Source organism: Furipterus horrens, unplaced genomic scaffold (genome assembly GCF_987537825.1).
Source record: "Furipterus horrens unplaced genomic scaffold, mFurHor1.1.pri manual_scaffold_8, whole genome shotgun sequence".
Taxonomy (NCBI): domain Eukaryota; kingdom Metazoa; phylum Chordata; class Mammalia; order Chiroptera; family Furipteridae; genus Furipterus; species Furipterus horrens.
Genome location: NW_028327178.1, coordinates 281,711 through 309,228, shown reverse-complemented (window position 1 = coordinate 309,228; position 27,518 = coordinate 281,711). Strand labels below are relative to the sequence as shown.

The following is a 27,518-nucleotide window of genomic DNA, read 5'->3' as shown; positions in this document are numbered from 1 at the left end:
GCCGGTGCAGCAACCCTAGGGCCCGCGTGGGCTTGTTTACACGCGGGCCCCCCGGCGCACGCACGTGGCGTAAGACGTCACACGCTGTCCCGGAAGTCGGCGCGGACCTGGGCGGCGAGTGGAAGCCGGTGCTGGATTGGGAGTCGCAGTACAGCCACCGCCGCCGCTTGGGCCAGGGTCGCCTGCCCTCCCGTCCGCCATGGACGCCGGGCACTGAGCGTGGGCCCGCCGCATCTCTGCAGCGACCCTGCCGGCCGCGATGGAGGCGCCGCCCGCCGACCGCGTTCCCGCCGAGGGCACCCCGCCGGCGGCCGTGGCGGAGGTGCGCTGCCCGGGCCCCGGGCCGCTGCGCCTGCTCGAGTGGAAGGTAGCGGCGGGCGCGACCGTGCGCATCGGCTCGGTGCTAGCCGTGTGCGAGGCCGCCGCCGCCGCGCCGCCCGCCGAGCCCGCCCCTGTCCGCCCCGGCTCTGGGAGTTGCGTGCGCGCCGAGCGCAGGCTGAGGTCGGAGCGCGCCGGCGTGGTGCGGGAGCTGTGCGCGCAGCCCGGCCAGGTGGTGGCCCCCGGGTGAGTGGCTGCGGAGGGAGGGCGGTCGGGCGTCGCGAGCCGGGAGAGGGGCCGGGGCCGCCCTCGGGGGAGAACTTTCCTAGGGGGACCCCCCCGCCCAGCCGCGCGTCCTTCTAAGGCTGCGCAGCAGTCACTGCTTGCGAGTTGTCTTTGAGATGGGCGGTGTTCGTTGTTTTCCTGCGATGGGAGCCTGTCCCCACGACACCGCGTTTGCAGGTCAGGACGACTCGGCGCGCTGCACGCTTGTAATCGCGCTATAAACTCCTGGGGGCGTGCCCTTCAGGTTCTTGTAACCCTTGTGGAACGCGGTTGTAAAACCCGACGTGGTTCTGCACGTAGTTCAGGAAGGGGTGCAGCTGGGCGCACGCGGTGCTTCACCGGCCTAGGATGGGCTCAGCTGCGGGGGCTGGGTTTCAACCTCACAAAGGGACCGATTTTCCCTTTGGAGGTGTGTGAGCCTGTCGGGGCGTACTCTGTGCGCTCTTGAGATCAAGTTGAAGTGCTTGGGGCTCGCTGTTTCCTTTGTCAGAGACAGGCAGGCGGGGCAGGTGAGCATTCCTGCCTCCGCCTGGAGCGATTGGTGCACAGCCTCCGCGCAAGGCCACAGTGTAGCCGCTCCTGCCTTGCCTTGGTGGTGCCGCTGGCTCTGGTCTGCTCCCCTCTCCCTGGGGCTTGCACTGACTCTGCTGCGGGGCGGGGCGGGGCTGGTGCCCCCTCCGGGAAGCTGATGACCAGGACAAGATGGGATAAGCCCATCTCTCATCCCAGTCCCGGGAGCCTCGGCTTACGTCCACCTCCCTGCTCATCCTTTGGAGACGGAGCGGGGTCCTCAGCCTTCAGCCCAGACGCCCAGGCCTGTCCACTGAGTGCAGCGGGGGAGGCAGGAGGAGGATGCCGCCTCAGGGCGCACCCCCCACTGGAGCTGGCTCCCTTTGGAGGGACGGGCTCCATGTTGTCTGTGTGGCGCAGTTGCCTGCTGTCATCACTGCTTTGAAGTCACATCTCGGTGGACCTTTGGGCCTTAATGAGCCTGTAAACCTGCCAGTCTGTGCCAGATGGAGGTGAAGCCGGTGCTCGAGTGTCACCACGTAGCGCTCCCAAGATGAAGAGCTGTCCTCTGTGCAGAGGGGGCCGCCAAGGTCGAGGCAAGTCAGTGACTGAGAAAGTCTACGCGCTGTGCCTGGTGACATCCGCTGGTCTGGAATCAGTAACTCCGTGCAGCCCCCTCCAAGCCAGCCCAGCAGCTGACCGGACGACCGGTTCGCAGCAGCGAGCATGTCCTTCGTGTTTGGTGGTTGAGACCTCAGGGTGTCTCGCTGCAGCCGTTCACGGCAGGGCTCTGGGAGGAGCTGTTGGCTGGAGCGTTTCTCCTGGAACGCGGGCGGCAGTGAGGACGCTGCCGGTGCAGGGCTGGGCTCTCCTGGCCGAGTTGCCCTTGTTGCCTCTGTCACCACGTCCAGCAACTGTAGGAACCAAGAAACACTGGCCTTTTCTGTGCAGACCGTCAGTGAGGACTTGTGGGCTCTTATTTTATTCAGTGGGTTATGTTACTATTATTTGTCTTGGGATCCAAATTATCCTCAGGTTGGTCAGTGAGAGCCCCTTCAGGCCGGCTCTCTGACAAGGTCCTGTCCATCAGAGCACAGCTCCGTTTTCTGACACAATTAGTATTTAGTCCACGGTTCCCCCAGCCCAGCCCTGGAATCAGCCATTTCTCCAAGAAGTCCTGCTTCTTTCGGTGGAGAATTGAGGCGGGCCGCCCCCAGCGCCCGCGGCTCAGTGGAAACTCACTGTCCAGCAGCGGTGTCTCAAGATCATGGATGAGAGACAATAAGTAACCCACGCACTGTATTTTGTCTGGGACGAGGAGAGGTGGCTGATCTCTCTAGTGGAGAAGAGCCCCGATCAAGCCTTCCAAGCTCCTTTTATTGAGGGGGGTATCCAGGGGATACAGAGTCAGGATACACAAATCATCACTTTCAAATGCTTGGGTTACTGCTAACAAGCACTGGTTACTGATAGTGATGTAAGGAACACAGTGAGCATCCTGGGTCACGGTCTATTGGGCATCCTGGCACTGGGTGGACATCAGGTGCAAAGCTTTATCCACCTTCCGGGTACGTGATGTCACACAGGGCCTGTAGCTAACCTAAGAGATGAGAAAAACAGAGCAAGCCTCAAAGCGTTCTTTAAATCCAGTTCTCACAGGAACCCCCTGATGGGCTTTCGGGTCATGCCTGCCTCTCGCCTTCCCAGTCTTCTGGTCAAGACTTACAGGCCTCCCAGGGGTGCCTAACTTGCAGCCAGGCTACAATTCCCAAAACCACGCAGGGCGGTGCCCTGCAGAGAATGTCATTTAGAAGCCATGATCTGGGTACAGAGTGCCCTTGTTTTCCGAGGGCACCCCAATATTCGGACACTCAGAGCTTAGGGGAGGCTGGGCCCAGCCCAGTGTTTCACAGCAAGCACCCGCTCTGCAGGCAGAGCCCGGGGTGCCCCGCCCGACACTTGGCTCTGGCTGGTGCACCTGCACCCTCCAGCCGCCCTGCTAGAGCAAACGCCAAGACTGACGAGGACACAGTTCAGGGAAGTTTGGTATGTGCGTATTTCCCTGGGCCTCGTGTAAGTATCAGTGGGTGGAGGGGTCACATACAGTCTCACCACCGTCACACCCCATCATAGGATGCACTTGGGCAGTGCCACCTGTGTGCGTGCCCCATGCGATCTAGTTCAGCTCTGAGCCCATCCCCCACCCCACCCCTCACCATCCTCCCCAGACTGCAGAAGCTACAGAGACTACTCAGTGGGCCGATGGGCATGCCTTTAGCCAAGACGTGCAATAGGCTGTGATGCATGTAGCTCTGGGTCACCCGCCAGGAAAGGCTCTGAGCCAACGCCCATCTGGGTGCTGTGGGTGCCCTGTGCACTGTAGAGTGCTTCGCAGCAGGCCTACCCCCACCCTCTAGTTGCCAGGAGCCTGCTCCTTAGTTATGATGTCCAGGGGTATTGCCAGACGCGTAGTGTCCCCTGGAGTCCTGACCTGCTCTATAGAGTGAGACTGGCAACACCTCGACCCCTGCACAGAAAAGTACACTTCTGATGTCACCAGCATGTAAAAGACTTCGAGGTAGGCGGGACTCGGTCCACTCTCTTGGCTCTCTCGGGCCGAGAGTGCACAGGGTCCTTGGCAGCACGTGTGCCTTTGCTAGGAGCCTGCCAGCGGCTGGTCTGCCTGGGACTCAGGAGCCAGGGAGGGCCATGCACCCTGCTCTGTTAGGACTCAACGTCCCTTGGGCCCTAAGTTACAGCATGGTAGGAGGGCGGGCCATGTGTCACCCAAGGCGTCGGCAGGGGTGGCCCAGGCGGCGGGAGCCCTGTGCCAGGGCACCACCAGCAGTGCTGGGGCAGTCATCCACCGGCATGCCATTGGGTGACGGTGGCCATGGCATGGAACAGTGAGGTCCCAGGGATCTGCAGTGTGCACACCTCTGAGGGCTTCCCTTGGCCACTGAGGACAAGTTAGAAGTTGGCTGGGGGGCGGGGCCATCTGTGGAGCAGGCAGGTGGGGGGGGCGGGGGGCTGTGGGCAGGAGTCCCTGGGAGGGGCCTGGACCCTCTGCCTCTCCTGCTGTGTGTCCTGCTGGAGGGCCTTTCTGAAAGGTCGCGAACTACCCTTTGTTGGCAAATCCAGTGGCCTGGGCTTGTGTGTGTGTGGCCAGCGTGGCCAGTGCGTGCACTTTGGGTGCAGTTCGGTGAGTCTGACAGATGTCTGTGCCTTGGAAGGCGCCCCCCCCCCCCACCTGCCAGCAGGACCTCCCTCTCGTCCGGACCTACGTTTTCACCCAGTCTGGCTTCTCTCGGGGCATTTAGTGCTGACGCTCTTCCTGGAAATGTTCCCTCCCTGTTGCCCCCGTGGGCCTGGTTCTGTGCCCGTGACACTGACGCTGACTTTAGTTTTGTTCATCCTCCTGCCCACCCTTAATCGTCGGGACGCCTCGAGCCAGTTGTCGTCTGTGCCCTGGTCGTGGGGACGCCAGACCCATCCACTTCCTGGCCGTGCTCAGCTCCCCGCCCAGGGCCCCTGACCCTCCCTTGCTGGCTCCCAGGAGAACCTGCTGGGCTTGTTTGTGTTTTGCTCCTGTTTCTGGGCCTCCTGCTCCTTGGGTCCAGTCCGTCCTCAGGGCCTGCAGGCCTCTGCATGGGGCTGCTCTCTGCCCCGCACCCTCCCCCGGGCCCTCTGGGGTCCAGGCCTCCGCCCGGGGCTGCTCCGCTCAGACCTTGGGCCTCAGGCCAGGGCGTCTCGCTGGCTTCCTCATCATCTGTCCCGGAAGCTGCCTTCCACCTAAGGCAGAGTTAGCCCTCCAGAGCGCGGTTTTCACCCGTGGGCAGCCAGAATGTCGAACGCACGCACCGCCTGACTATTCTGCCAGGGGCACAGACCTCTTGTCCCTTGGATGGTCAAATAAAGAATGACAGCAGTAGCCACCCGGTATTTTTTTGGTGTGCTGAAGAATTTTACTAATTTATGTGCCATCCGTCTTAGTGAGGCAGGTTTCTTAATAAACACAGAGAAAATTTGATATATTGACTGCATCAAAACTAAGAACTCGGTCTTCAAAAACACACTGTTAAGAAAATGAACAAGCAGACTCCAGACTGGAAACCTGGACCTTATAAAGCGTTTCGACCTGTTCGTTGGTTGAGCTGGAGACACACCGAGTGTGTCTTCAGGTGAACGTTTTCAGGGGCGAGTGATGAATTCCTGGTCCAGTCTTGGAATTCCTGAAAAAGTATCCTCCAAGCCACAAGTTTTAGTTTAAACACAAGTGAAGTGACTAAAAGCAAACTCCAGGTGCCCCCTCCACCCCCCAGTCACTGGTGGCATGTGGCCCGTGTGCTTGTGATCCTCAGGCAGCAGGACCTGGAGGAAGATGTCGGCAGTATCGGCACGTTGAACCCCGGGGCACGCGTGAACAAGCCCATGGGCTCTGCTTCTCCTGCTCCCTGCTGCCAGCGTTCCGAGCAGCAAACTGAGCAGATTTTTACCAGGTTCAGGGGCCCGACAGCGGGCCTCCAAGGACCCATTAGCCAGGGATCAAAATGCACCTTAGACTTCTGGAAAAAGCCATGGGGTCCCTTCGCTGACTCTGCCACGTGTTCTGAGGCGAGGGAGGGACCCCAGTGGGGACAGAGGTGAAATTAGAGAGCATTAAGGGGTCTGGGAGAGCGAGTGGGGGACCCTGGGGCCTGCTGAGCTGCAGGGAGGGTGTGTCCTTAAGGCTCCAGGCGGCTGACCCAGAGGGCCTGGGAGGTGTGGGTGCTCCTGTGGGGGTCGCTGAGCCTGGGTGACTGGAAGAAGGGGTGCCCAGGTGGGCTGGGTTTGCGTGTGGGTGGGGTGCTGTGGAGCCACCCGGGGGAGAAGGGCATCCGGGCCTGGGACCAGAGACTGGATGCGGCTCAAGACCCAGTGGTGCAGCCTGAAGAAGTACAGGGAGCCCAGAAATTCAGGGCCAGGCAGGAACCTGAGGCAAGAGGAGTCTGTCCAGTGACGGAGGGAGAGGCGCCTGCGGAGCTGTGTGGGGTCCCGCGGGGGCTGGTCTGCTCCTCTTCCTTTAGATGGGAAATCAGCACAGGTTTCCGCTGAAGGCTTAAGTGTCAGGGCAGGCGAGGGCACGCCGGGGGCTGGGGGCCGGGGGACAGTGAGGCCCTTGCCTGGGGCCCCCGCTTGGCCCCAGGGACCCGTGTGAACAGACAAAGTCACGAGTTCTGTGTTTGTGGGGGCCGGAGCGTTGCAGCAATTCCAGCAGAAGCGTGGTAGCCTCTCTGAGTGGGGGCGGGGGGTCCTTTATTGCTCGCTGGTGTTTTTGTCCCTTCCTGTCGACAGAGTATTGATTTTTAAAGGGTTGATCAGAAACGTAAGAGGATTTGAGTCACTGTGGTGTTACCCTCCTGTCCTGTGTGGGTCACTGTGTTTTACGGGCGAGGAGCCCCTCCTCCACTTTAGGGCCCGAGAACTGGGCCGTGGGGGGTCCTGCTGCTTCTGCGCAGGCCGGGGGTCTTCCTCCCCCTCGGCGTCCTCAGGCGGGCGGGGCGGAGCAGTCCCAGCGCCTGCCTCCCTGATGTCTGCTTTCTGCCCGTTCCTAGAGCCGTTCTGGTGCGAGTGGAAGGGTGCAGCCACCCTGTCGTCATGAAGGGCTTGTGCGCCGAGTGTGGCCAAGACCTGACCCAGTAAGTGCCGCACTGGGTGTGAACTGGGTGCCTCTCGTGGGGGCGGGGCCGGGACTGACAGCAGCTGGCAGGTGCCCTTCCCTGCACTTCGCACCCAAGGCTCAGCTCACTGGCCACCCGCTGGGGACAGCGCTGGGGGCCCAGCTGCGTGTCTGACCCCGCAGTGCGTGGGGGGCGCCTTGCCAGCCCTGTCGGCACGTGGAGGGCTGGTGTCTGCTCGTGTCAGCTGCGCTGCAGGAGAACCCGGGGTGCCTAGAGCGGGATCGTTTCATCGGTTTCCTGTGCGCTCGCGAGGGGGTGTTGGCGGGTGCCAGCCGCACACTGGCCGCAGGGAAAGGCCGCCTCACAGCCCTCTCGCCTCCGCAGGCTGCAGAGCAAGAACGGCAGGCAGCAGGCGCCGCTGTCCACAGCCACCGTGTCTATGGTGCACAGCGTCCCGGAGCTGATGGTGAGCTCCGAGGTGAGTGCACCGAGTCCCGCAGCAGCACCGTTGTCTCCGAAGTGACCGTGGGTGGGGGGTGTCATGGGGTCGGGGTTTGCTGTCTCTTCCCCAAGGGATTCCCCCCCCCGGGGAACACCCAGCTCTGGCTCCTGGTCTGCGGGGCTGCAGCTCTGGTCCCCTGGAGCCTGGTACTGGGTGGGGGGTGGGGGAGGGTTAGCCACATGAACACGGGGCTTAGTGAGTGGAGCTGTGAGCGCAGATCTGGTCCCAGAGGCTGTGGAGCTCCCAGGGACCCCTGTGCGTGTGCATGCCGGCTGCCCCCACCCAGCACTGCAGGGTCTGCACAGATAGGAAGCTTGGAGCTTTCCCACGTCTGTTCCTTTCACATGTCCCAGGAGCCCTGGAGTCCCTGACTCCTCTTGCTTCCGTGGCCGGGGTCTAGTGGTGGGTGTGTGAACGTCCCCAGGACGGAGCCCGGCACAGAGTTGTTGGGGTTTCATAAAACGTCAGCTACAAAACCGTTTCCAAGCTGTGCGTCTTTGTAAGTCGATGATACACTGTAGCAATCTCTTTAGGTTTGTGCTTTTAAGCGACAGATGCCTGCTTTATTTTTTGCGAGAAAGACAAAATACCAGGTACGCGATTCTGGTTTGTCTGAGTCGCTGAACTTGAAACAATCATACATACGCGTGTGTAACAGAACGAGGGAGTCAGAGGGTAGAAAAAGAAGGAAGTCCCCACCCACCCACCCCCGTTCGTGTCGTCACAGAATCACTGTTGGCCTTGGTCTCTTGTGCTCCCTCATGAGGCCACATTTGTTGATGGTAGTAACTCAGTGTCAGCTGTAGGGAGAAACCATAGTGACGTGCCCCTGAGGTCTCTGTCGCAAGCCCACGTCATGCCCTCCATCAGCAGAGCGAGGTAGCACCAGGCCCTTCCAGGAGGGGCATCCTCGCGGGCCTGCCAGGGTGACGTTGATGCCATTCCGTCTCCAGGCCCCTCCTGGGTCTCTTCTAAGGTGGAGCCTGGCGCCGAGCTGGGCCCCTGAGACGCACCCCACACGTCTGCTGCTCCATGTCCTGGTCGCCCCTTGTCCAGCCCAGCTCCCAGCCCCCCCCGCCCGCCTGTCAGTTCCGCGGCTCCCCGGCGTTGGGTTGCACCGCAGCGTGCAGCCGAACTTGTGTAGGAACGGCCCCTTTCTCTCACCTCCTTTGTCGGTTCGCACCGTCGATGAGACGGCAGAATCAGGAGCACAGGGCAGAGGGCCGTGCGGGGGGCAGAGCTCGCACCATGGGCTCCGGGGCTGGGGTGCAGTCCTGTGGCCCCCTGCGTGGTGGGCGGGGTCAGGTCACTGCTCCTTCTCGCTCTCCCTGCAGCAAGCGGAGCAGCTTGGGAGGGAGGACCAGCAGCGGCTGCGCCGGCACCGGAAGCTGGTGCTCATGGTGGACCTGGACCAGACGCTGATCCACACCACCGAGCAGCTCTGCCCACAGATGTCCAGCAAGGTGAGTGCGGCAGGACCCGGCCTCGCACAGTCTGCGTCTGGCCAGCCCTGCTCAGCTCCTCGTCACCCACCGCGCAGTGCGCCCGGCCCTCGCGTGGCCGTGTGGCTGGGGGCAGGGTGCTCAGGGCCGGCCGTGGAGAGGCTTCGGGGAGATGAGCAGGATTGCGTCCCCCTGGGAGTGTCTGCAGCATCGGGGGCAGTGCAGATGGACATCTGGCTATGGACGAAGGCTGGACACCCTGGGCAGAGTCTCCTAGGAGACGGGGTAGGGGTCAAGAGTGAGACCCCGCCTGCAGGCTGCTCAGCAGGGAGCCGAGCAGTGGAGTTTCTGGACCCTCCAGAAGGTTTTTGTGCTGCAAGTGGCTGTTACGGCAGGTGTCAGCTCTGGATGCCGCTGCCCACAGAGACTCAGTGTCACCAAGGCCGTCCTCTGCTCTTCGCCTCGTTGCTGTGGGACAGCGACGTGCAGGCTCTGCCAGGGCTGGGGTTTGCGCGAGCAGAGCTCACTGCCGGTTGGTACGGCACTGTGGGAAGGGGTCCCTGGTGGGCCGCGGCCAGGCTGGCACGTGGGTTTGCTGTGCTTTGAAGCTGGGCATTTATAAGACAGTTTGGGCTGGCGGTGACATGCCGGCCTCTCAGCTGGTGTGGCCCAGAAGGCGCAGGTGCGCGGTGTCTGCGCGGCCTGTCCTCAGCGACTGCTGGCGGCTTCGTGGCGCTTCTGCCACACCTGCCCACGGCCGTCCCTCTGCTGTGCCCTCGACCGCCTGGCAGCAGGGCTTTGCCGGCCACTCAGCCCCGCTCACGCGCCGCAGCTGAACCTGGACACCGCCGGCGGCCTCAGACGCTTTTAGTTCTTGTGATTTTAAGGATGCTTTTTGCAAGTCGGGGACTCTGAACTGTTGAGTGGGGTGAGAGTTGTTTATAAAATTCAGACTCCAAAATCTTTTAACAGAAAAGCCTTGTGAGGACTTTGACTAACTTAGAGCTGGAAAAAAATTAACCAAGCCTAAGGTCATTTACCTTTTTTTTTTTTTTTTTAAGTTGTTTAGAGTATTTTTACTGGAAATTAATGATAAACAGGGTGGAAAGGGACAGACTTCACCTCGTAAGGGGAGTGAGCCTGTTTGCACGGCAATCGTGTGCGAGCAGGTTGGTGTTACCTGTTGCAGCCGGCGCCGAGGGGACTCGGAGAGCTGTGTCAGTCCCTGCTGTCTGCCAGACGATCGCGTTTGGAAACAAAGACGTGCAGGATGGCCTTTCAGGACACTTGGCTCCTGCCCATCATCAGCAAGAGTGCGGGCACAGCCGTCAAGCAGAGTGCGCGTCTGCTGGCGGCCTCGCAGCCCCCCGTGACGCGTGGGAGCCGGGCAGGGGCCCTCGTTGTCACAGATGGTCTCTGTTTTGGGGATACATGGCTCCCTTACCACAGGAGCTGCTGGGATCCCCTAGGCAGTGACATGGCTGTCGTCAGCGGCCGCCGTGCCGCGGCCACAGCAGAGGGGCCGCGCCTTCCTCGCCCGGCTCCTCGCTGATGGCCGTCTCCTCCACAGGGTGTCCTGCACTTCCAGCTGGGCCGGGGCGAGCCGATGCTGCACACCCGCCTGCGCCCGCACTGCCGGCGGTTCCTGGAGCACGTCGCCCGGCTGTATGAGCTGCACGTGTTCACCTTCGGCAGCCGGCTGTATGCGCACACGATTGCAGGTGAGTCGGGAGGCGGAGGAAGCTCCGTCTCGGCCTTACTGCGGGCCGGCAGGCAGGCGCCCCTCGGGCCATTCCAGGGGGACAGGCTGGTGTCACTCACATTGGGTGCAACCACAGGCCAGGTTGGAAGTCGGTCAGGACCTCAAGTACCTAGAAAAAGAAACGTGATGTAAAGAAACGTAAAAAAACGTTCTATTAACTGGTTAGGAAACAGGTCTGGAGCCACACTGCTTACGTCTGTCCACACTTGGCACTCTGGGTGCAGACAGACGGTCCCGTGTTGGGAGTGAGCGTGGCGGCTTAGCGTTGGCCTGTAGCCACGCTGGGCCGTGCAGCTGGGTGCATGCGTCACGTGAGGGCGGGAACCCTGGGCCTCGCAGCATTGCCCACGGTGGCCGCTCAGCTGGGGACTGAGCGTAGCACAGGCATCACCCCCCTGGTAGACGTAGTACCCCGGCTCCTTGGTGTTAGATGGGGGCTGGTTCGATTCAGCACATGAGAATTCAGAGCTCTTCACCGGCTGGGCTGGGCCTCTTCTTGGTGGAGGAATGAATTTCCCGTCCTCCATTCACACGTGGTTCACGAACACATCAGCCACACGTTAAAGTGGTGTCTCATAGCTGGAATTCCGCACCCTTGCCTTTAGCATGTGGCTGCTGCCTGGCTGCCTGGGACATGGGGTTGGAAGACGAATGTGACCGCGTCGTAGGAGTCTCACCCCCAGGGCATCAGGTCCTCCGGGTGCAGACCTCAGGGTCACTGGGAGGGTCGGAAGACCGGCGACTCGGGCCGAGGACACATCCCCAGTGATAACACGCACTTCCGAGTCTGTGTGTGGGCAGCTCTGCCAGGGCTCCACCTAAAAAGGTCTTCAGAGAACGCCGGCTGTGTTGTCAGTGTGTTTAAAGGTGCTGCTGAGGTGGCCGGTCTCCCCTTTGCTGCCCAAGCGGTTGGGGGGTGGGGCTGACACCAAGCAGCATGGCCAGCGTCCCGGCTCCATCCCGGGACCGCACACCTTGGCCGTGGCACCGTGGACACGTGTTCCCCAGCCACCAGGCTCTCAGCCTCCTGGAGGAGCCGTGTCTCCGGTCCCTGCTAGAGTCCAGGCAGCGTGAAGTCCAGTCAGTGATGCGTGAGCGGGCGCCTTAGACACGCACGTTCCATCAGACAAGGATCCTTGCATGGTGGCCGTCTCGCCTGAGAGGAGGGATGTGTCTGATGCCGTGTGTGACGCTCGTGTGAGCCTGAGGGAACCATGAGACCCACGCTGTGCAGCCCTGGAGCCTCCGTGGTCTGACGCAACTGTGACCTTGGGCTATGTCCTTTCCGCAGGCTTCCTAGACCCTGAGAAGAAGCTTTTTTCTCACCGAATACTATCGAGGGACGAGTGCATTGACCCGTTTTCTAAGACAGGGAACCTCAGGTACGTCCCCACCACACTCACGTGACACTGGGAAGACATGTTTGGAGTATCAGCTTCCCCCAGGTCTGCGCGTCTTTGCCACTGTCCCCCGGCCAGACCCTCCCTCTGCTGCCTCTCCCTGCGTGTCAGGGCTGTGGCGGGAGCCAGGAGGACAAGGGCGTGGGAGACGGAGCTGGGCTCAGGACTGAGGCTCAGGAAACGCAGGGGACAGTGTGGGCAGAAAGCGCCCCAAGCTACCCCAGGGGAAAGGCAGGCTGCCCCTGAGGTCAAGGTGCCGGGCGGTGGTGGTGGCGTCTCAGGAGCGGGCGTGCCCTTCCTGCTGCGAGTGAGGTCCTGGGTCAGGCTCCCGCCTGTCCCGCCGTCCGGCCCCTGCCCTGGGGGCCGCCCCCCCTCCTCCCAGGGACTTGAAAGGACAGCAGGTAGCTTCACTCCGGGGAAGTTTTTTCCAGCAGCTGAGCTTGAGCAAGGCCCTGCCTTCCTGCCTCTGAAAGCCCTCACCTGGGGAGCGGGTGTCAGGGCCGCGGGCGTGGCCCCCACCCACGGGAGGTGGTGCCTGAGGCTCCCTGGCCTCTGAGGAGAGTGGCAGACCCCTCATTCCGTGTCAGTCTCTGTGTTCCCTCTTAGTCCTGCTTCTGCTGGTTACGTCTAAAAGAACAAGGTTATTCCTTCTTGTAACTCGTACCATGAGTTCTGATACATTTGTGCTCCTAGAAACCTCTTCCCTTGTGGAGACTCCATGGTCTGCATTATCGACGACCGAGAAGACGTCTGGAAGTTTGCCCCCAACCTGATCACCGTGAAGAAATACATCTACTTCCAGGGCACGGGGGACATCCACGCCCCGCCTGGCTCCCGGGAGGCCCCAGCGAGGAGGAAAGGTGGGTGCATCCTTCTGCCCCCCGCAGGAGCCTCTGCCGTGTCCTGTCTCATGGCTGTCGAAGTTCAGGGTCCCCTGGCTGCTGTCTGAGTCCATTTCAGGGTCCCAGAGGCTGTGGGGTTGGTGGCGTCCTGCAAAGCATGACGTCGCTTGGTTTCAGTTTGGGGGTTTGTTAACAGTACTAACCTGAACACTTCTGCAGTTGGGTAGGATTTGGGGCGACGCTCAGGCGTGTGGTTACTGCTGCCGCCACCACAGCGGGCCTGAGCCCTCAAGGCCGGGAGGAAGTGGGCTTGGTGGCCGGGCTGGACAGGGTGTGGCCGGTGTGTCCTGTTCCCTGTGCGGTAACCTCTGCTTCCGTGTGCACGTGCAGTGAGTCATCCCCCCAAAGGTTCTGACGTCACAGAACACGCCCCGTCCATCAAGGACCCCGTGGAGGGAAGGCAGGTTCCCGGGGTCGAGCAGAGTAACGGCCTTGGGAAGCCCACAAGGGAGCTCAACGGGGACTGGGCCCCACGCGTCCAGGGGGCACCGCAGAGCACCCGGCCTCCTGCCCAGACCCCGCTGGCCGACGAGAGGGGCCCCTCAGCATGTGCGCAGCAGCAGGGCCGGACCTCGGCGGAAAAGCAGCCCGTTCAGGGCAGCACGCATGGCGACCTGGACTTGGACTTATCCAGCGACAGCGAGGGCAGCAGCGCCTCAGAGGGCGAGAGCAGGGGGCGGGGGGGCAGGAAGAAGCCTCTGTCCGCACGGGACTCCGGGAGGGCCGGGCAGCAGGGCGGGCCCACTGGCCTGGGAGGAGAGAGGCCCGCGGGGGCAAATCACTGCGGGGAGCCTGCGCCTGGCGCCCACCCAGACTTGCAGGAGGAGGGCGAGCGGGACAGCCTCTGTGGGCTGACGGGCGGCCCTGCGGACAGGAAGGAGGCGGAGACCGAGTCCCAGAACAGCGAGCAGTCAGGCATCACGGTGGGCGAGTCCCTGGACCAGAGCGTGGAGGAGGAGGAGGGGGACGAGGAGGACGGGGACGAGGACGACCACCTGGTGCACCTGGAGGAGATCCTCGCCCGCGTGCACTCCGACTACTACGCCAGGTACGACTGTTACCTGCGCGGGGAGACCCCGGAGGCCCCTGACATTCGGAAGATAGTCCCTGAGCTCAAGAGCCGAGTGCTGGCGGGCGTGGCGATCGTGTTCAGCGGGCTGCACCCCACCGACCTCCCCGTGGAGAGGACCCGGGAGCACTACCACGCCTCAGCCCTCGGGGCCAGGGTCCTCAACCAGCTGGTGCTGGACCCCGACGCGCCAGACAGGGCCACCCACCTGGTCGCCGCGCGGGCAGGTGAGTGCCAGCGCCGGGCCTGCCGGGAGGGGCGCAGGGGCAGGTGCCTCTGCAGGCTCTGAAACGGGCCGGGCTCCAGCTTCACAGGGTTCAGAAGCACCTTCCTGGCAGCCACGTGGGGGTGAAATCCTAAGAGGGCTGGTCCTGTGTCTGCCGTCGGGGCCTCTGCACGCCTGGGGGTGTCCCGAGCTAGGGCTGCGTGCCCGTGCCGGGTCCCCGGACAGCAGGGCTGCCGCTCCCTCGTTGCAGGCACGGAGAAGGTGCGGCAGGCCCAGGCGAGCGGGCGGCTGCACGTGGTGAGCCCTGACTGGCTGTGGAGCTGCCTGGAGCGGTGGGACAAGGTGGAGGAGCAGCTCTTCCCGCTGAGCGAGGACTACGGCAAAGCGCCGAGGTGGGCTTCCCGCGGACGCCCCATCGGGGCCCACCCAACCCCGGCCCCTGGCGTTCCCAGGCAGGCCTGCGGGCCCCTCAGCCCCCCTGTGCTCTGGCCGCCCCAGCGCCGCTCCTCCGGGCTCGCCACGCACAGGTTTCCTGAAACGGGGCTGATCCTGCCCAGGGGGGAGAGGGGCCGTTTCCCTCGAGAATGCAGGAGGCTGTCAGCAGTGAATCTAGCGTGTGCGTTTCTTTCCTGGCTGCGGGAGGTGACGTGAGCCACACAGCCGCTGCGGAGTCGGGAGGGTGAGGCTGGGCCGCGGCAACAGGACCTAGGAGTGCCTGGGTTTTCTTGTGTTTTGTTTCGTTTGTTTTTCTCGGAAATGCTTGAAAAATGCTTCCTGTTGTTTGTCAGAGTTTGAGTGTTGTTTAGAGGGCAAACGGCGGGGTGGCGGTGAGAGCAGTGACCAGCCTCTGCGCGGAGGCCCCGCAGGTGCACCGCTCTGCCCGCGCCCGTGTGGCGCTCTGCCCAGTTGCGCCCTGGGATCCTAGAGCGTCGTGCGCATGCCTGTGTCCACACGGGCTCCGGCGTCAGATGAGGGGGCACCTCCATTCACGGGCCTGGTGGGCGTCACACGAGCCCGTTAGTCCCAGCGCCCTCTCACGGTCTTTCCTGCCTGCAGGGAGGATGGCCCCGCAGCCTTTCCCGACAGGCAGACTGCGCTTCCGGCAGCCTTATTCCATCCCACGCCAGTGCACCCCCGGGCCCAGCCCGGCCCCGATGTCCGGATCTACGACGCCAGCACCGGCAAGCTCATCCGGAAGGGCACTGCCGGCCCTGGGCCCCCCGGTGCCCTGCAGGTGCACGCGGAGCACTCCTCCTTCAGGTACATCCGGCCGGGCTCTGGAGCCCCTGCCAGCTGGGCGTGCCTCGGGTGGGCTGGGGGCGGCGTCCCGTTCTGAGTGGGATTTGGCTGCCTGGCTGAGGGCTCTGGCTCCAGCGTGGACCCACCTCCCCACTCCGACCTCGGGCCTTTCTGCGTCCTCTGTCCTATTGGGTCCCAGACTGGAACAGACTGTCACCTGGTGTCACAGGCTTGCTCACGCTGGCTCAGTGCTGCCCTCATGAGCCCCTTCATGCGCTGACCGTACCCATACTGTCACGACCACGTCCCCAGGGACGACGGGCCTGGGGGGCCGGGCGGGACCCCTGACTGTGTTGCCCTCCAGCGGTGGGGGGTTGAGGGCGGCAGACTGGGCTGGGCTGTGTGGCCCCAGCTGGGCAGCTGCGTTCTCCCCGGCCGCCTGCCCAGGGCACACGCAGCCCAGATGGTGGAGCAGCGCGTGGATGGCACCGGCACTTCCTGGTGGGTGTGGGGGTGCTTGCCGAGCAAGCTGTCCCCCGAGTCCCAGGCATGCCCTTCGCGTCCTCAGCCAGGGTCGAGGAGCGTGTGCCCCACGGGAATGACCTGGAGGCGGCGTCCGAGGTGCAGGCGCTGGGGTGACGTGTGTGTTCCGAGGGGCGGCCACGCTGATGGCTGCTGTGGTAGACACGTGGCCCTCGCCACGTCCATCCTCCCTCTGGAAAGCACCCCCACCCTGACAGCTGCTCCATGTCCCGCTGCCCTGGGGGCCTCCGCTGGCCTTGCCCGGCCACAAGGACACTTCCGAGGCCAGCAGGGGCCACACACACAGAGGGTGGGTGCACAGGACGGACACCCTGGGTTGAGCCAGTTTGCGTGGCCTCCGGTCAGTGGTCACTGTTTGCAACTGTAGGCATCATCGCTGGTCAGACTCTGCCCCATGAGGACTCACATCACGACCTCCAGGGCTGCCCGGGCTGAGCGGGTGCCCGGCACCCTCTCTCTCTCCAGAGGTGCGGGTAGACGGGCTGCCGGCCTTTGGGGGTGCGGCCCAAGCCCGTGAGGGGCTCCCCCTTCGCATTTGCGGGGGGCGTGCGAGTGAGACCGAAGGGCCAACTCAGGCTTCCGGGCAGCTCCCTCTGGGGGGCCTGCACAGACGTGGTCCTGACCTCGGCGCTGTCTTCTGTCCCGAAGGGGCTGGGGGCTTGGGCTTTCTGTCCGAGGCCCCGACGCACAGATGCGGGGACAGCCCGTGTTTGCCGGCTTCCACACACAGTGGCATGCGTTCGCTTTTTTCAGTGCATCCTCTTTCAGGGGAGGGGTCGTCCTCATTCCTGAGGTCCCCCCTTGAGAGGAGACCCAGGCGGTGTCCAGGGTGCTTTCCGAGCGCCCAGCTCTGCTTTGCCCTGGGATGAGGTTACACAGCCCCACCCGGGTGGCCTCATAGTCATGGGTGACGGCAGGGTTGAGAAGGGGCTTCACCAGCAGGGGCGTCCAAGCAGTGGATGGGGGTCAGGTAGGGTGTGGAGTGCCAGGCAGGACAGGGTTCCTCACTGACACGTGCTGATTCCTCTGCACTTTCACCAGGACAGGGAGGGCGTGACCGTCCGTGCTGATTTGGCCGCTGGCGTGAGGACAGCTTGATGGTCCTAGGCTCGGATGCTGGCCCACCCAGGGGGCTTGGGGCCGGTCCTGGCTGCAGGCAGCGTGTACGCAAGCCTCCCCTCTCTCCCGCAAGGCCTGGGTACGGGGACATCAGGAGGAAGAGCCGCCTACGTGGGCCAGCATCCCTCTCAGCCAGCGAGGCCAGGGCAGGTGGGAGCCGCCGGGTGACGGGCGGAGCTTAGGGACAGTCACCAAACCTAAAGCAGGGGGTGGGGCTGCCCCGCGTTCTCAGTGTGGCAGAGCCTGTGAGATTCTGAATTCCTTTCCAGTTACCCGTCATGAGTGTGCTGTTCATTGTATTTTATTTTCTTTTATGAAAAACTTTATTTTCAGACAATTATAGATTTACGGGCAGTTGTGAAAAATAAGATAGAAAGATCCAGCTGTCCCCAACTGCAGCCCAGCCTTCCAGCCAGGATGGGAACAGGGGCACAGCACCAGCCGAAGGGCCACCCTCCCCCACCCACCCCGTAGCCCAGCTGCTGGCACTCCGAGGCCACTGTGTCGTCATTGGGTCCTCACCACCAAGTCGTGCTTCGTGGTGACCATTCACTATTGTGCACGTCGGGGTGTCCGATGTGGGCTGCCACGCAGGGTACAGAGTGGGCGTTCTGCTCCAGGAGGACCTGCCCAGCTGCCTCGGGGGGACCTTCTCCTGCCCCCAGTAGTGCCTGCTCAGCGCCCGCCCAGCACCAGGCGTGGCCCCTCCGTGTCTGGCACCGCGGGTGTAGCCTCACGTCCTCACAGTCCCGGCCTCAAGCCCGGTGGGGGCCTCCGCCTCCGACTGTATTGTCTCGGCTGCTGACTGTCAGAGTTCGCCATGCACGTTAGACACGAGCTCTCTGGCTGGCAGAGACTGTCCCCACTCTGTCCCTTGTTCATGCCGTCTTGCAGAGTCTGGCAGAACAGAAGTTCCCACTTAGGGCGTCTGTTTCCCCGCGTGGTTCCGCTTTTGCTGTCGGCTTGTCCACCCCGCCTCCCGCAGGCCCTGCCGGGGCCGTCACCTCCCGCCTGGGAGGTCACAGCCCCGCATTTCCGTCTGAGTGTGGGACCCGTCGAGGCCCACACGGGAACGCGGGGTCCTGTCAGAGCAGGGGGGCTGTGCCAGGTCCCCATCATTCCTGGCCTGAGCCAATGCTGAGTGTGATCAGCTGCCACGGGGGGCCGTCCCCCGACTCCCGTGCGCTCTGCTCTCTGAGGCTCTGTCCGCGCCGGTGGAGCCGGCACTTTTCTCCTCGGCAGCCCCTCGACAGGCAGCGTCATTGCCCGCCTCTGCGTGAGCATGGGGCCGGCTCCGGGCAGAAGCATCCCTGGTCTCCAGTTGACCCCAACCATGAACACGTAACTGGTGTGACCTTTTCCTGTTCTTTGTGGACAGTTGCAGTTCTGTGTCTCAGCTTCAGCATCACACATGTTCTGTTTTTATAGCCTAGATTTTAGAGACAGTTTTGTTAAGTCTTACTGCTTGTTTGACCTTATTTTGAAAATAAATAACACTTCCCACTCGTTTCTAGGCAGTGTTTTATTTTGCTCTTCCTGTTTGCCCTTTGTTATAAAAGGAGTACAGACGCGTGGTGCCCCGGGAACGGGGGTGGGAGCAGGCTTTCCTCTGGCTCGGCCCGCACAGCCCGGGCGAGGAGAAGGCGGGCGGCGTGCTCTCCCCACTGCAGCGTGTGCGTGTGTGCGTGTGCACCTGCCCCAGGTCCGGAATCTGACTCGGCGCTGGGAAGGTGGCCTCAGCCTGACCGTCCTCACGTGGGCCCTGAACTATCCCTTCAGGGCTGTGCAGCCGCAGCAGCAACAGCAGCAGCAGCAGCAGACGCCCGGGGAGGAGCAGCCGGGGTCCTGCCGGAGACAGCGGCAGCCCAGCCTGTCGGAGACCCTGCCGCTGTACACGCTATGCCGGGAGGACCTGGAGAGCATGGACAAGGAGGTGAGCCCCCCGCTGCACGGCGGCGCCCGCGCGCTCGGGGACCGGGGCTTCCGCTGGGGGGCGTGTGCGGCGGCCAGGGGTGCGCTCGCTGGGGTCGGTGGGCCCAGCCCCTCCTTCCCCTGGGACACGTGATGGGGTCCAACGTGTCACTGGTTAGGGGGTGCCCCTGGTGTCATGCAGGTGGGGACCAGGGATGCTGCCTGTCTCCTGGTTCAGCTTGGAAAACCACGGAAGCTCGCACGTCGGCCTGTCCCCAGTCTCACGCAGCCCACGTCCTTGGGCCTCCCCTGGCCCCTCCACCCCTCACTGCCTGTCATGGGCCAGGCCCCTTGGGGGCGGGTCACACCCATCGGGGTTCTTGCAGGTTGTTAGGAGGAAGTTCCACCTTTGTGGCATCAGACCCCAAAGGGGGAAAGCCACCGGGCAGGAAGAGACCGCCCAGGTGTGAAGAGAGGCAGAGCCTGCCGCATCCTGGCACTGTGCTCACGGGCGGTGGTGGACTCCCACCGGGACGGAGTCCGTTGCACAAGCTGCGTTTCACCCCTTGGAGTCCTGCGCTCCCCTGGTCAGCGGGCTGTAGGGGAAGGGCCGCATTTGAGAACATTCCAGAGAAGTCAGGGGAACGCAGAGGAGAGGCTGGACTCGGCTCTCACTGGTGTGTGGCCCCCTTGGACGCAGCTGGACATGGGGCCGGCATGGCACAGGGAGGGTCTGCGCTCCCAGGGTCCTGCATGTTTGTGAGCCGTTGGGCTTTGCAGGGTTTGCTCTCGTTTTCCTGACTGAGACGAGAGCCGCTCTTCACGCGTCTCCTTCAGTCAGGCCCAGCACAGCCCCATGGACGTGCATGCGGCCTGGCCGCCTCGTGCTCAGCGCTGGGAGTGAGGCCGAGCCGTGGGTGGGGCGGGCGCCACGTGACTTCCCAAGTGGCCTTCTGCACACTCGCCGCCCTTTGGGGCAGTTGTGTCAGGTTCGGTGTTAGGGAACCCTGTGTCCCTGCGCGGAGTGGGAGGTTAGGAAGCCGGGGGCTGTGCAGTCACCGCCATGAGCTTCAGGGACACACGGCCTTCGTCCGGATGGAAGATAACACGTGAAAGCAGCATTTTAACGTTGCGATAGCAGAAGAGGGACGCGTCCCAGGCTGTCTGTGTCTGCAGACTGCCCGCCGGGTCAGCGGGTGCAGGAGCAGCACCTGGACTCCGGGGTGAAGTGTGCCGAGCGTGGAGCTGGGGCCCCTCCCGGGCCTGTGGCGCCGAGTGAGCAGAGGCCTTTGTTGGCGTTACCCTCCTGGGTTTAAGGGCTCACGTAGACTTGGTGGGCCGCCTTGCCTTCCCTTTCCTGCCCGTGGCGGGGAGCTTCGCTGGGAAGGTGGATTTCCACGTGTCTGTAAACACTTTGGCCTCAGGAGGGAGGATGCAGCGCGGGGAAGAGCGGGGGGCGGTCTGCGGCCAAGGGGAGACCTGGCTGCCGGACACACTGCATGAAGGTGGTGTTGGGCATCCTGAAAGTCCCCTCCCTGCGACCAGAGCCTGGAATCCCTGTCATTGGTTGTCCCATCTGGGTGGTGGCCCTTTGCTGACATTGGGGACAGTTCACTCGCCTGCATCTGCACCCGCATCTCTAATCCCAAGCGTTTACAACGTATTAATTTCTGCAAGGCTCAGACAGATTTCCTCTCTTCACAGGTTCTTATCAAAGATAGGAACTGGGGGGAGAGGCAGGGACTGCAGTGAGGCCGGAAGGGGAGTGTGCGCTGTGTCCGCCCCTGCAGTTCCGCAGCTCCTCCCACGGTTCTCCGTGCGCCGGCCGCCTCCGGGTCAGTGCCCTCGGTTCTCCGGGGTCCCGCATCTTTTGGGGAATCGATGGAGACGCATCCAGCAGCAGCGGATGCTGTCCAACCCTCAGAGAGATTAGCTCAGGAAAAGGGAATTTTACTTTTCTCTTCACATACTTGCTCCCAGGTTTCCTGTAAGATTTTGAAATACTTAGCATCTATAAAATAAAGTAAATAGCTTCCTACCGACCACTGGCTTTCAGAAAGCAAAGCTACCATTTTGTACAAAAAGCCCGGCACGCAGAAGCCTTGAGTAAGAGGGGCAGGCGGCGGGGCGCGGATTCCAGCCCAGGGCCAGGGTTGACCGGCTCCCGGCGTTTTGGGCTCCCTGTCCAGGTGAGCGCGGTCTTGCACACAGGGCAGAACGGCCGGGCACTGCCGACCCCAGGCCCACCTCATGGGCTCCGAGCTGCTGGGATGGTGGGCTAAGCTGCCCAGGTTTACAGTAACTTGCTTATTTAATTCCTTTTTCCTCTTGAAAGGGTATGACGCAGTTAAAGGTCTTGAGTATTTCACAGTAGAAATTAGTAGAATATTCTGACAGGAGCCTTGCTTATCAAAACAGTAAGCGTGCCCCGTGAATATACCAGGGAGGGCCAGGCCAGTGACGTCTCTGTGATCCTGGTGCCATCACTTTGTGGGCAGCAGAGGATCTGTCTGGCGAGGGCCGTAGGGTGAAGCCTCCGTCCGCTCTGGGTAGGAGCGTCGGTCAGGACGTGCCGCTGTGTGAGCGTGTGCATCCCGGTGGGTGCACGGCTGATGCTCTTGGTCTGTTTGGAGCTGGAGACCGAGGATGGGAGGGGTTGATGCCGGCACAGGCTGGTGGCAGCTGCTGCACAGGGCACTGTCCCTGCGATCAGAGGTTTTTCTTAACTGCCCTGACCTGTCTTGGGCGCTTTGTGGTCCCACGTCACTTGGAGGCGCTCCTGTGACTAGAGGGTGGGAATCCACTCCAGGCGCTTGGGACACTAATTCCCAGACCCCACAGGCTGGGGGCCCCGTCCCACATCAGACACCCCGGGGCATCGGCCTCACTTCTAACCGCCATCTGTGCCTCGGGGTTCCCCTGCCCCCCACGCGTTCCATCGTGTGCCAGAACGGCTCACGGTCACCAATTCATTATGTGGTGAAGGAGTCCCAGGCAAGGCCGGGGCCCCACGGAGCTGGGGGTACCCCCCCACCCAGCATGTGGACGTGTCTTACCACCCGAAGTGCCCGAGTGAACCCGCGCTGTGGGGATCCTATGGGGCTTCCTCGCAGAGGCTGCCCCTGCCCTCCCCGGAGGCTGCACAGGAGCTGCGACCAGGGAGCCGGTCCACAGCCTGGCCTTCCTGGGGCCCCGCCCGCCCAGGAGCCACCCGGGTCGCGTGGGCACAGAGGTCACTGCTCACCCAGGAAGCTCCATGCTGGAAACCGGGACGGAGACCAGTCAGACGCTCATCATTTCACAGGTCGGACGAGCTTGTCACGCCACATCGTCACGTTGCCTTACAGGATCATGGGTGTCAGTACTTTTTCTGTGCTTATCTTCCTGGAAAAAGCGAAACTTCCTTCAGGGTCGCCGTCCTTGCCAGAGCCCCCATGGGTGCCACAGCCGCCCTTTCCTCGCCAGCTGAGCCAGTCGGCGTTGGCATCCTGGGACACTGGCACATCCTCGCTGGCTCGTGTGCTTGGGGTGGGTCACGGGCGCGCGCAGAGTTTCTGAGCCTGGATACCAGGTCCGTGGGCTTCTGTCCTCCAGGCTGGACGCCATCGGGGTGTCTGCAGGGCCGGGACGATTTGGAGTCTCGGACTCTTTGGCCCACGGCTGCCTCTGCAGAAGGGACACACTTACTTCCTGCCGTGCGCCCAGGAGCCATCACAAGTGCAGGCGTGGCCATGCAGCAGGACTTGGCAAGACCACAGCAGTGTCCAGGCGTCACCGGAGAACTGCGCTGGCCAGAGTCTGTGCTTGTCACCCTGTGTCTCCCGGTTAAGGACTGGGAGACTCTTGGAGGCCATTCCCAGGGCTGAGCAGCTAAATCCAACCGAGGGGCTCCCCAGTGCTGGAAGCAGCCGGCTCAGTGAGCTGAGAACGGGTGCCAGGAGCCGAGCTGAGCTGCGCGGATCCCCTGCCCAGGCCTGCAGGGTGGTGGCAGCTGCGTCCCGGCTGCTGCGGCGTGTGTCCTCTGTCCGGCACCCTCCGCCCTTGCTGCTGTCTGCGGGCTGCTCAGGCCGCGTCTGTAAATGGTTGAACCTGAGGCCTCTGGGAGAAGATAAGCCCAGACACCCCCCAGCACCTCCCCCACTCGTGCCGCTGACTCCTCAGTCCCGATGCTGATGGTTCACCATAAAATGCGTTCATGTGCTGGGTGTGAGGTCCCTGTCAGCTTGTGTGGCCAGAAGGGGCCGCCAGGTTCCGCTGGGCCCGGGGTGGCCAGCGTGCCCCGCGTGGGCCCGGTCACGGTCCTCGGCACTGGTGTCCAGCCGTGAGCTGTGCTGCAGGCGGCGGGTCCGCGCATCAAACCCGCCGGCAGGGGCGCGTGGGCGGGTTCTTCAGAGGGATGATCCGGAAGCATCTGACGCGTGGCCCCTTGGCAGGTGGACGACATCCTGGGGGAGGGCAGCGACGAGAGCGACAGCGAGAAGAGGAGGCCGGAGGAGCCGGAGCAGGAGGCGGCGCCTCCGCCCACTGAGCCTCAGGCCCCCGCCGCCCGGAGGAGGCACACGCTCGCGAAGCCACCCAGCGAGAGGAGCGTGGTGGATGGCCGGGGGCCCAGGTGAGGGCGGGCCCTGAGGAGGGCGGGCCCAGGGGGGTGGGGGCCCGTGGTCCCCGAGAGTAGCCGGCACCCTTTGCTCTCAGACGTCCTGCTCACCCAGCACCCGAGCCAGGGCTCCATGCGGCGCGCAGCCCTGCGGGGGCCTATGCAGTGACCCCGACAGCCAAGGCCTCTCCCCCACCTCTGATGTGCACCCCGTGCTTCAACTTGATGTTGTCCCTCTGGCACACATGCGGACACGGGCCTTCACCCACATTCTGCGATTCCAGCTGCTGCTGCTGCAGCGTCTGTCCCAAGCGTGACCCAGACACCCACCAGGCTGCGCCAGGGCCCCACCCTCGGTCCACGCAGCCTCTGGAGGGCGCCTGGGCCAGTGGTGGGCCTGCGTGCGGTCCCCCAGGCTTACCCAGGGCCGAGTTTGGTTTCACGTGAGCCCTTTGTCCATCGAGTCCCTTCCCGCCTGTCGAGCCGGGCCCGCCAGTGGCCGTGTGCCGGGGTGGACAGGCACAAGCGTGGCTCCTCTGTCTAGCCACAGGCAAGGTTGGACAGAAGTTCCAGCCCTGCGTGGAGACAGGCTGTCGCAGCTGCAGCCTCGGGAGTTCCTCGGACAGGAGCTGCGCTTGCGGCCCAATGGGAAGCGCAGGGTCCCCCTCAGACGGCCGTCCTGCGCTGGCGCTTTTGGGGCCGAGCCACCCCGGGGCCCTGTGCGAAGTCAGTGCTGGTGGTGACGCACCGCCCGCGGCCGCTCTGCTTGCTGTGTGTGCGTCCCTGCAAGCGTCCCCTGGGGGCCTCTGAATACTCTCCCCGTGTGAGAGGTCGTCTCCTGGGGGTGTGGCAGGTGCTCTGGTGGTGGGTGTTTAACCTGACAGTGTTCTCTCGGTGAAGTGGAAAAAGAAAGCACTTTTTGCAAAGACTCAGGCCTGCTGCAGCCCGCAGGGTCTGTCCTCTCCATGGGGGGTGGCATGGAGCCCGCGCGCCTGAGCGGAGACGCAGGACATGAGCGTCGGGATTCCCTTTGGAGGGATGCAGGACCTGCCCTGGGTGGCGTGTCAACAGCCTCTCCCGGGCGATGGCAGAGCCCCGCTGTCATTGGTGGCGCGTCTTGCCAACTCGGCGTGGCCAGGCTGCGAGGAGGAAGTTGGAGGCCACGGGACGTGACCGCACTTTCTTAGGAGGAGGAAGAGGCCTGTCGGCGCTTCTCTGCCGAGACCTGACGCCCCCTCCTTCAGACCAGAAGCTGCCAGGTGCCTGGTATGTGGGCAGTGGCAGCGGCGGGCCTTGTGGCTCCCGGAGGGCTACCCGAGACCACTGAGTCGGGTGCGTCTGAAAGCATTCGCCCAAGGGGAAGTTTTCCTGCGGGCACCATGCTCGACTCTGGGCTGCAGGCGTGGCTGCCAGGCCGCCTGAGAGGGAGACCTGAGATGTCCTTCTGGTCATTGGCAGTCAGTGGCCAGGCAGGAAGGGTGGGAGGCATCACTTCCCCTCATCACCTGCTGACAGTGACAGCAGCTGATGATTCTCTCCCGACTCGCTGTTCTCCAGGCGCTGGAAAGTCTCAGTCTTGGCGCTGCTGCGTCCTGTCTGGTCCGCGGTAAACAAGGAAAACCGCCCCTTGACACACCCCCAGCCTGCGTCCCACACGTATCGGCCCCACACGCTGGGGAACCTGTCGTTTCTAAAACGGAGGAAGTGTGAAACTTCACTTAGGATGTCGGTTCCCCTTCCAATTTCCCTCATGCGTGTGGTCTCAGCTTCCCGCCTGCCCTTCTTCCTGGTCCCACAGCCTTCGTCACGTCTGTGTGGCAGGTGAACTGTTCCGGCCTCTCGCTGCTGCAGCAGGGCCGCGAGAACGACCCGCACGCTGGCCTCTGCGTACATGCAAGTTTATCGCTCCGATACACCCAAGAGGCAGGACCGCCGGTCAGAGGTGCTGTGCAATTAACCTGCCAGTCAGACCCCTTGGAACCGTGACGGCGCTCGCTCCCACGCCTCCCACAGCACATGCCTGACGGGTGGCGTCGCTGTCCCCAAGGGCTGGGCCTGCAGAGACCACACACTGGGGACAGCAACTTCACCAAAACCCCTGGCTGTCACTCAACAGCAACAGGAGCAAGCCCAGAAAGGAGGGAGACCAGGACCCAGGGTTATTTACTACAGAGGAGCTCAAATGCCTGCTTTTCAGCAAAGCAAGATGAGGTCCACACAGGGACAGCAGAGCCCGGCCGCAGGGGACGGAGCTGGCGAGGAGGCTGAGGCTGCAAGAACGCCGCTCTCAACAGGCGGGTGGACAGTGTCAGAATTCTGCAGTTGAGAAGTGGAGTAGCTAGTGAAAGTTCACCGGAGGGCCCAGTTTGAGCCGCGGAGAAGTGAGCAGACTTGGAGGCGGATCAGTGGAGATTGTGGCAAAAGGGACGGGAAAGGCACTGACTCAGGCGTGGGCAGCAGCACGCACACCGTGTGGATTCGTGCCTCCGCGGGTGACGGGCATCCTGTGGGCACGAGGCCTGCGGGGGTTATTAACGCAGACAAGCCTCCTCTGCCCCCAGACGTGGCCTCCCAGACACGGAAGAGGGACCATGTGACTCTGCATCACATTTGATAGACCTTGTGGGTCCAGTGTCCCCACCCTCGGGTGCTCGGGTGGGACCTGTGGCATGGACAGATGCGTGGACCCCTCGTCCACCAGGGGTGCATCCCCCTCTCTGCAGGCGCAGGCAGTCGGCAGAACGCCTGCCGATCTTAGCGAAGTCACCCAGGCTTCCTAACTCCAGCAGTGGTGGCTCCAGACTACAGGTCTGCTGCAGTCTGTGTGTGCGTGTCCTCTGCGTGTGTGTTGTGTACACGTTACGTTTGTGCTACATGGGTACACATGCGCAGGCTCTAACGTGCTGCTTCTGCTGTGTGTGGACACGTGTTGCACATCCGTGTGTGCCGTGCGTGTTGCAGGTGCTGGCCGTCTCTGCATGGCCTCTGCAGGAGACCCTTCGGGGTTGGGGCGTGAGGCTGCCCTGCCCGGTGACAGTCGGGGTACAGTCAGGACGGGGGGCTGCCAGGCACTCGTGCCCAGGGTGTGGCTGAGCGTCACTGGGGCAGCGGGGCCTCTGGGCCGCACCGTGAGCGGCTGGGGGGGGGGGGGTGGCGGGGGCTGGTTACGTGGCCTGCTGCTGTGGCTGCAGCTGAATGCCAGCCATTCGCTTTGCCCCAGGACACGGGGCCACAGGGGAGCCCCCTGGGATGGGCCTCTTGTCTCCGCGTCTGAGACTCATTCGACATCGTGGGGCTGTGCTCATGTGTGGTGGTTCCTTGTAGGCTCCAAGCCAACATGTCTGGAGCTTTGTCAGAAGAAAGGTCACGGCTCCCGCAGCGGCGCCCAGCAGGCGGCCGTGTGTCGGGAGGTGGGGCAGCGGCCCCGGGCAGGCTGGACACGCGCATCCCTTGTCCTGGCCCAGAGCCTGCGTGGCCTCCTGCTGTCTGCTCAGGCGTGTGCTCCCACGGGGAACCCTGCCTGCGACCTCAGCCTTGGGGTGGGTTTGCCTCCCTGTCTGCTGTGGGCGCCCTGGCCTTGCCGAGGCCCCACTGACAGCCGCGGGGGCGTGAGCGCAGGCGCGCTCAGCGAGTGCTTCTCTTTCAGGGGCCACAAGAGGAAGCTGAGCGAGGAGGACGCGGCCAGCGAGTCCAGCAGGGCGTCCAGCTGTGAGGACGAGGAGGGCAGCAGCTCCGAGGTGGACGAGATGGCCACGGCGCTGGAGGCGGAGCTCGACCTCATGTGACCCATCCGGTGGGCAGACTCGGCGTCCGCACCGGCCCTCGCGCGGGGGCTTCCTCTTCTCCAGAGCGACGTGTATATTTTGCAAAGCCCCGCATCCAGAGACACATTATTTTGCAGAAACGGGTGTTTTGAGAAGCTTTGCTGTTGGGAAGTCTGCGGTTTCCAGGACAGCGGTGGGCCACGCAGGACAGGGCTGTGGCTCCCGTCGTAGAGGAAGGGGCTCGGGGGACCACAGCACAGCGTTCGGGG

At 63.2% G+C, this 27,518-nt stretch overlaps 1 protein-coding gene across 1 annotated transcript; it reads left to right on the top strand.

Moving 5' to 3' along the window:
- Window positions 1–27,518, top strand: CTDP1 (CTD phosphatase 1). Its single transcript, XM_090285374.1, has 13 exons — window positions 1–564; window positions 6,708–6,791; window positions 7,158–7,251; window positions 8,610–8,738; window positions 10,288–10,438; window positions 11,771–11,861; window positions 12,573–12,739; window positions 13,112–14,077; window positions 14,327–14,468; window positions 15,133–15,336; window positions 18,757–18,910; window positions 23,322–23,500; window positions 27,132–27,518. The coding sequence occupies exons 1-13, from the start codon at window positions 260–262 to the stop codon at window positions 27,268–27,270; spliced, it is 2,805 nt and encodes a 934-aa protein (XP_090141500.1). The 5' UTR covers window positions 1–259; the 3' UTR covers window positions 27,271–27,518.

Coding starts and splice junctions, on each gene's coding strand:
- CTDP1 (XM_090285374.1), top strand. CDS start 260: ATGGAGGCGCCGCCCGCCGACCGCGTTCCCGCCGAGGGCACCCCGCCG. Junction 12,740..13,111: donor GGCCCCAGCGAGGAGGAAAG/GTGGGTGCATCC, acceptor GTGCACGTGCAG/TGAGTCATCCCCCCAAAGGT. Junction 14,078..14,326: donor CCTGGTCGCCGCGCGGGCAG/GTGAGTGCCAGC, acceptor CCCTCGTTGCAG/GCACGGAGAAGGTGCGGCAG.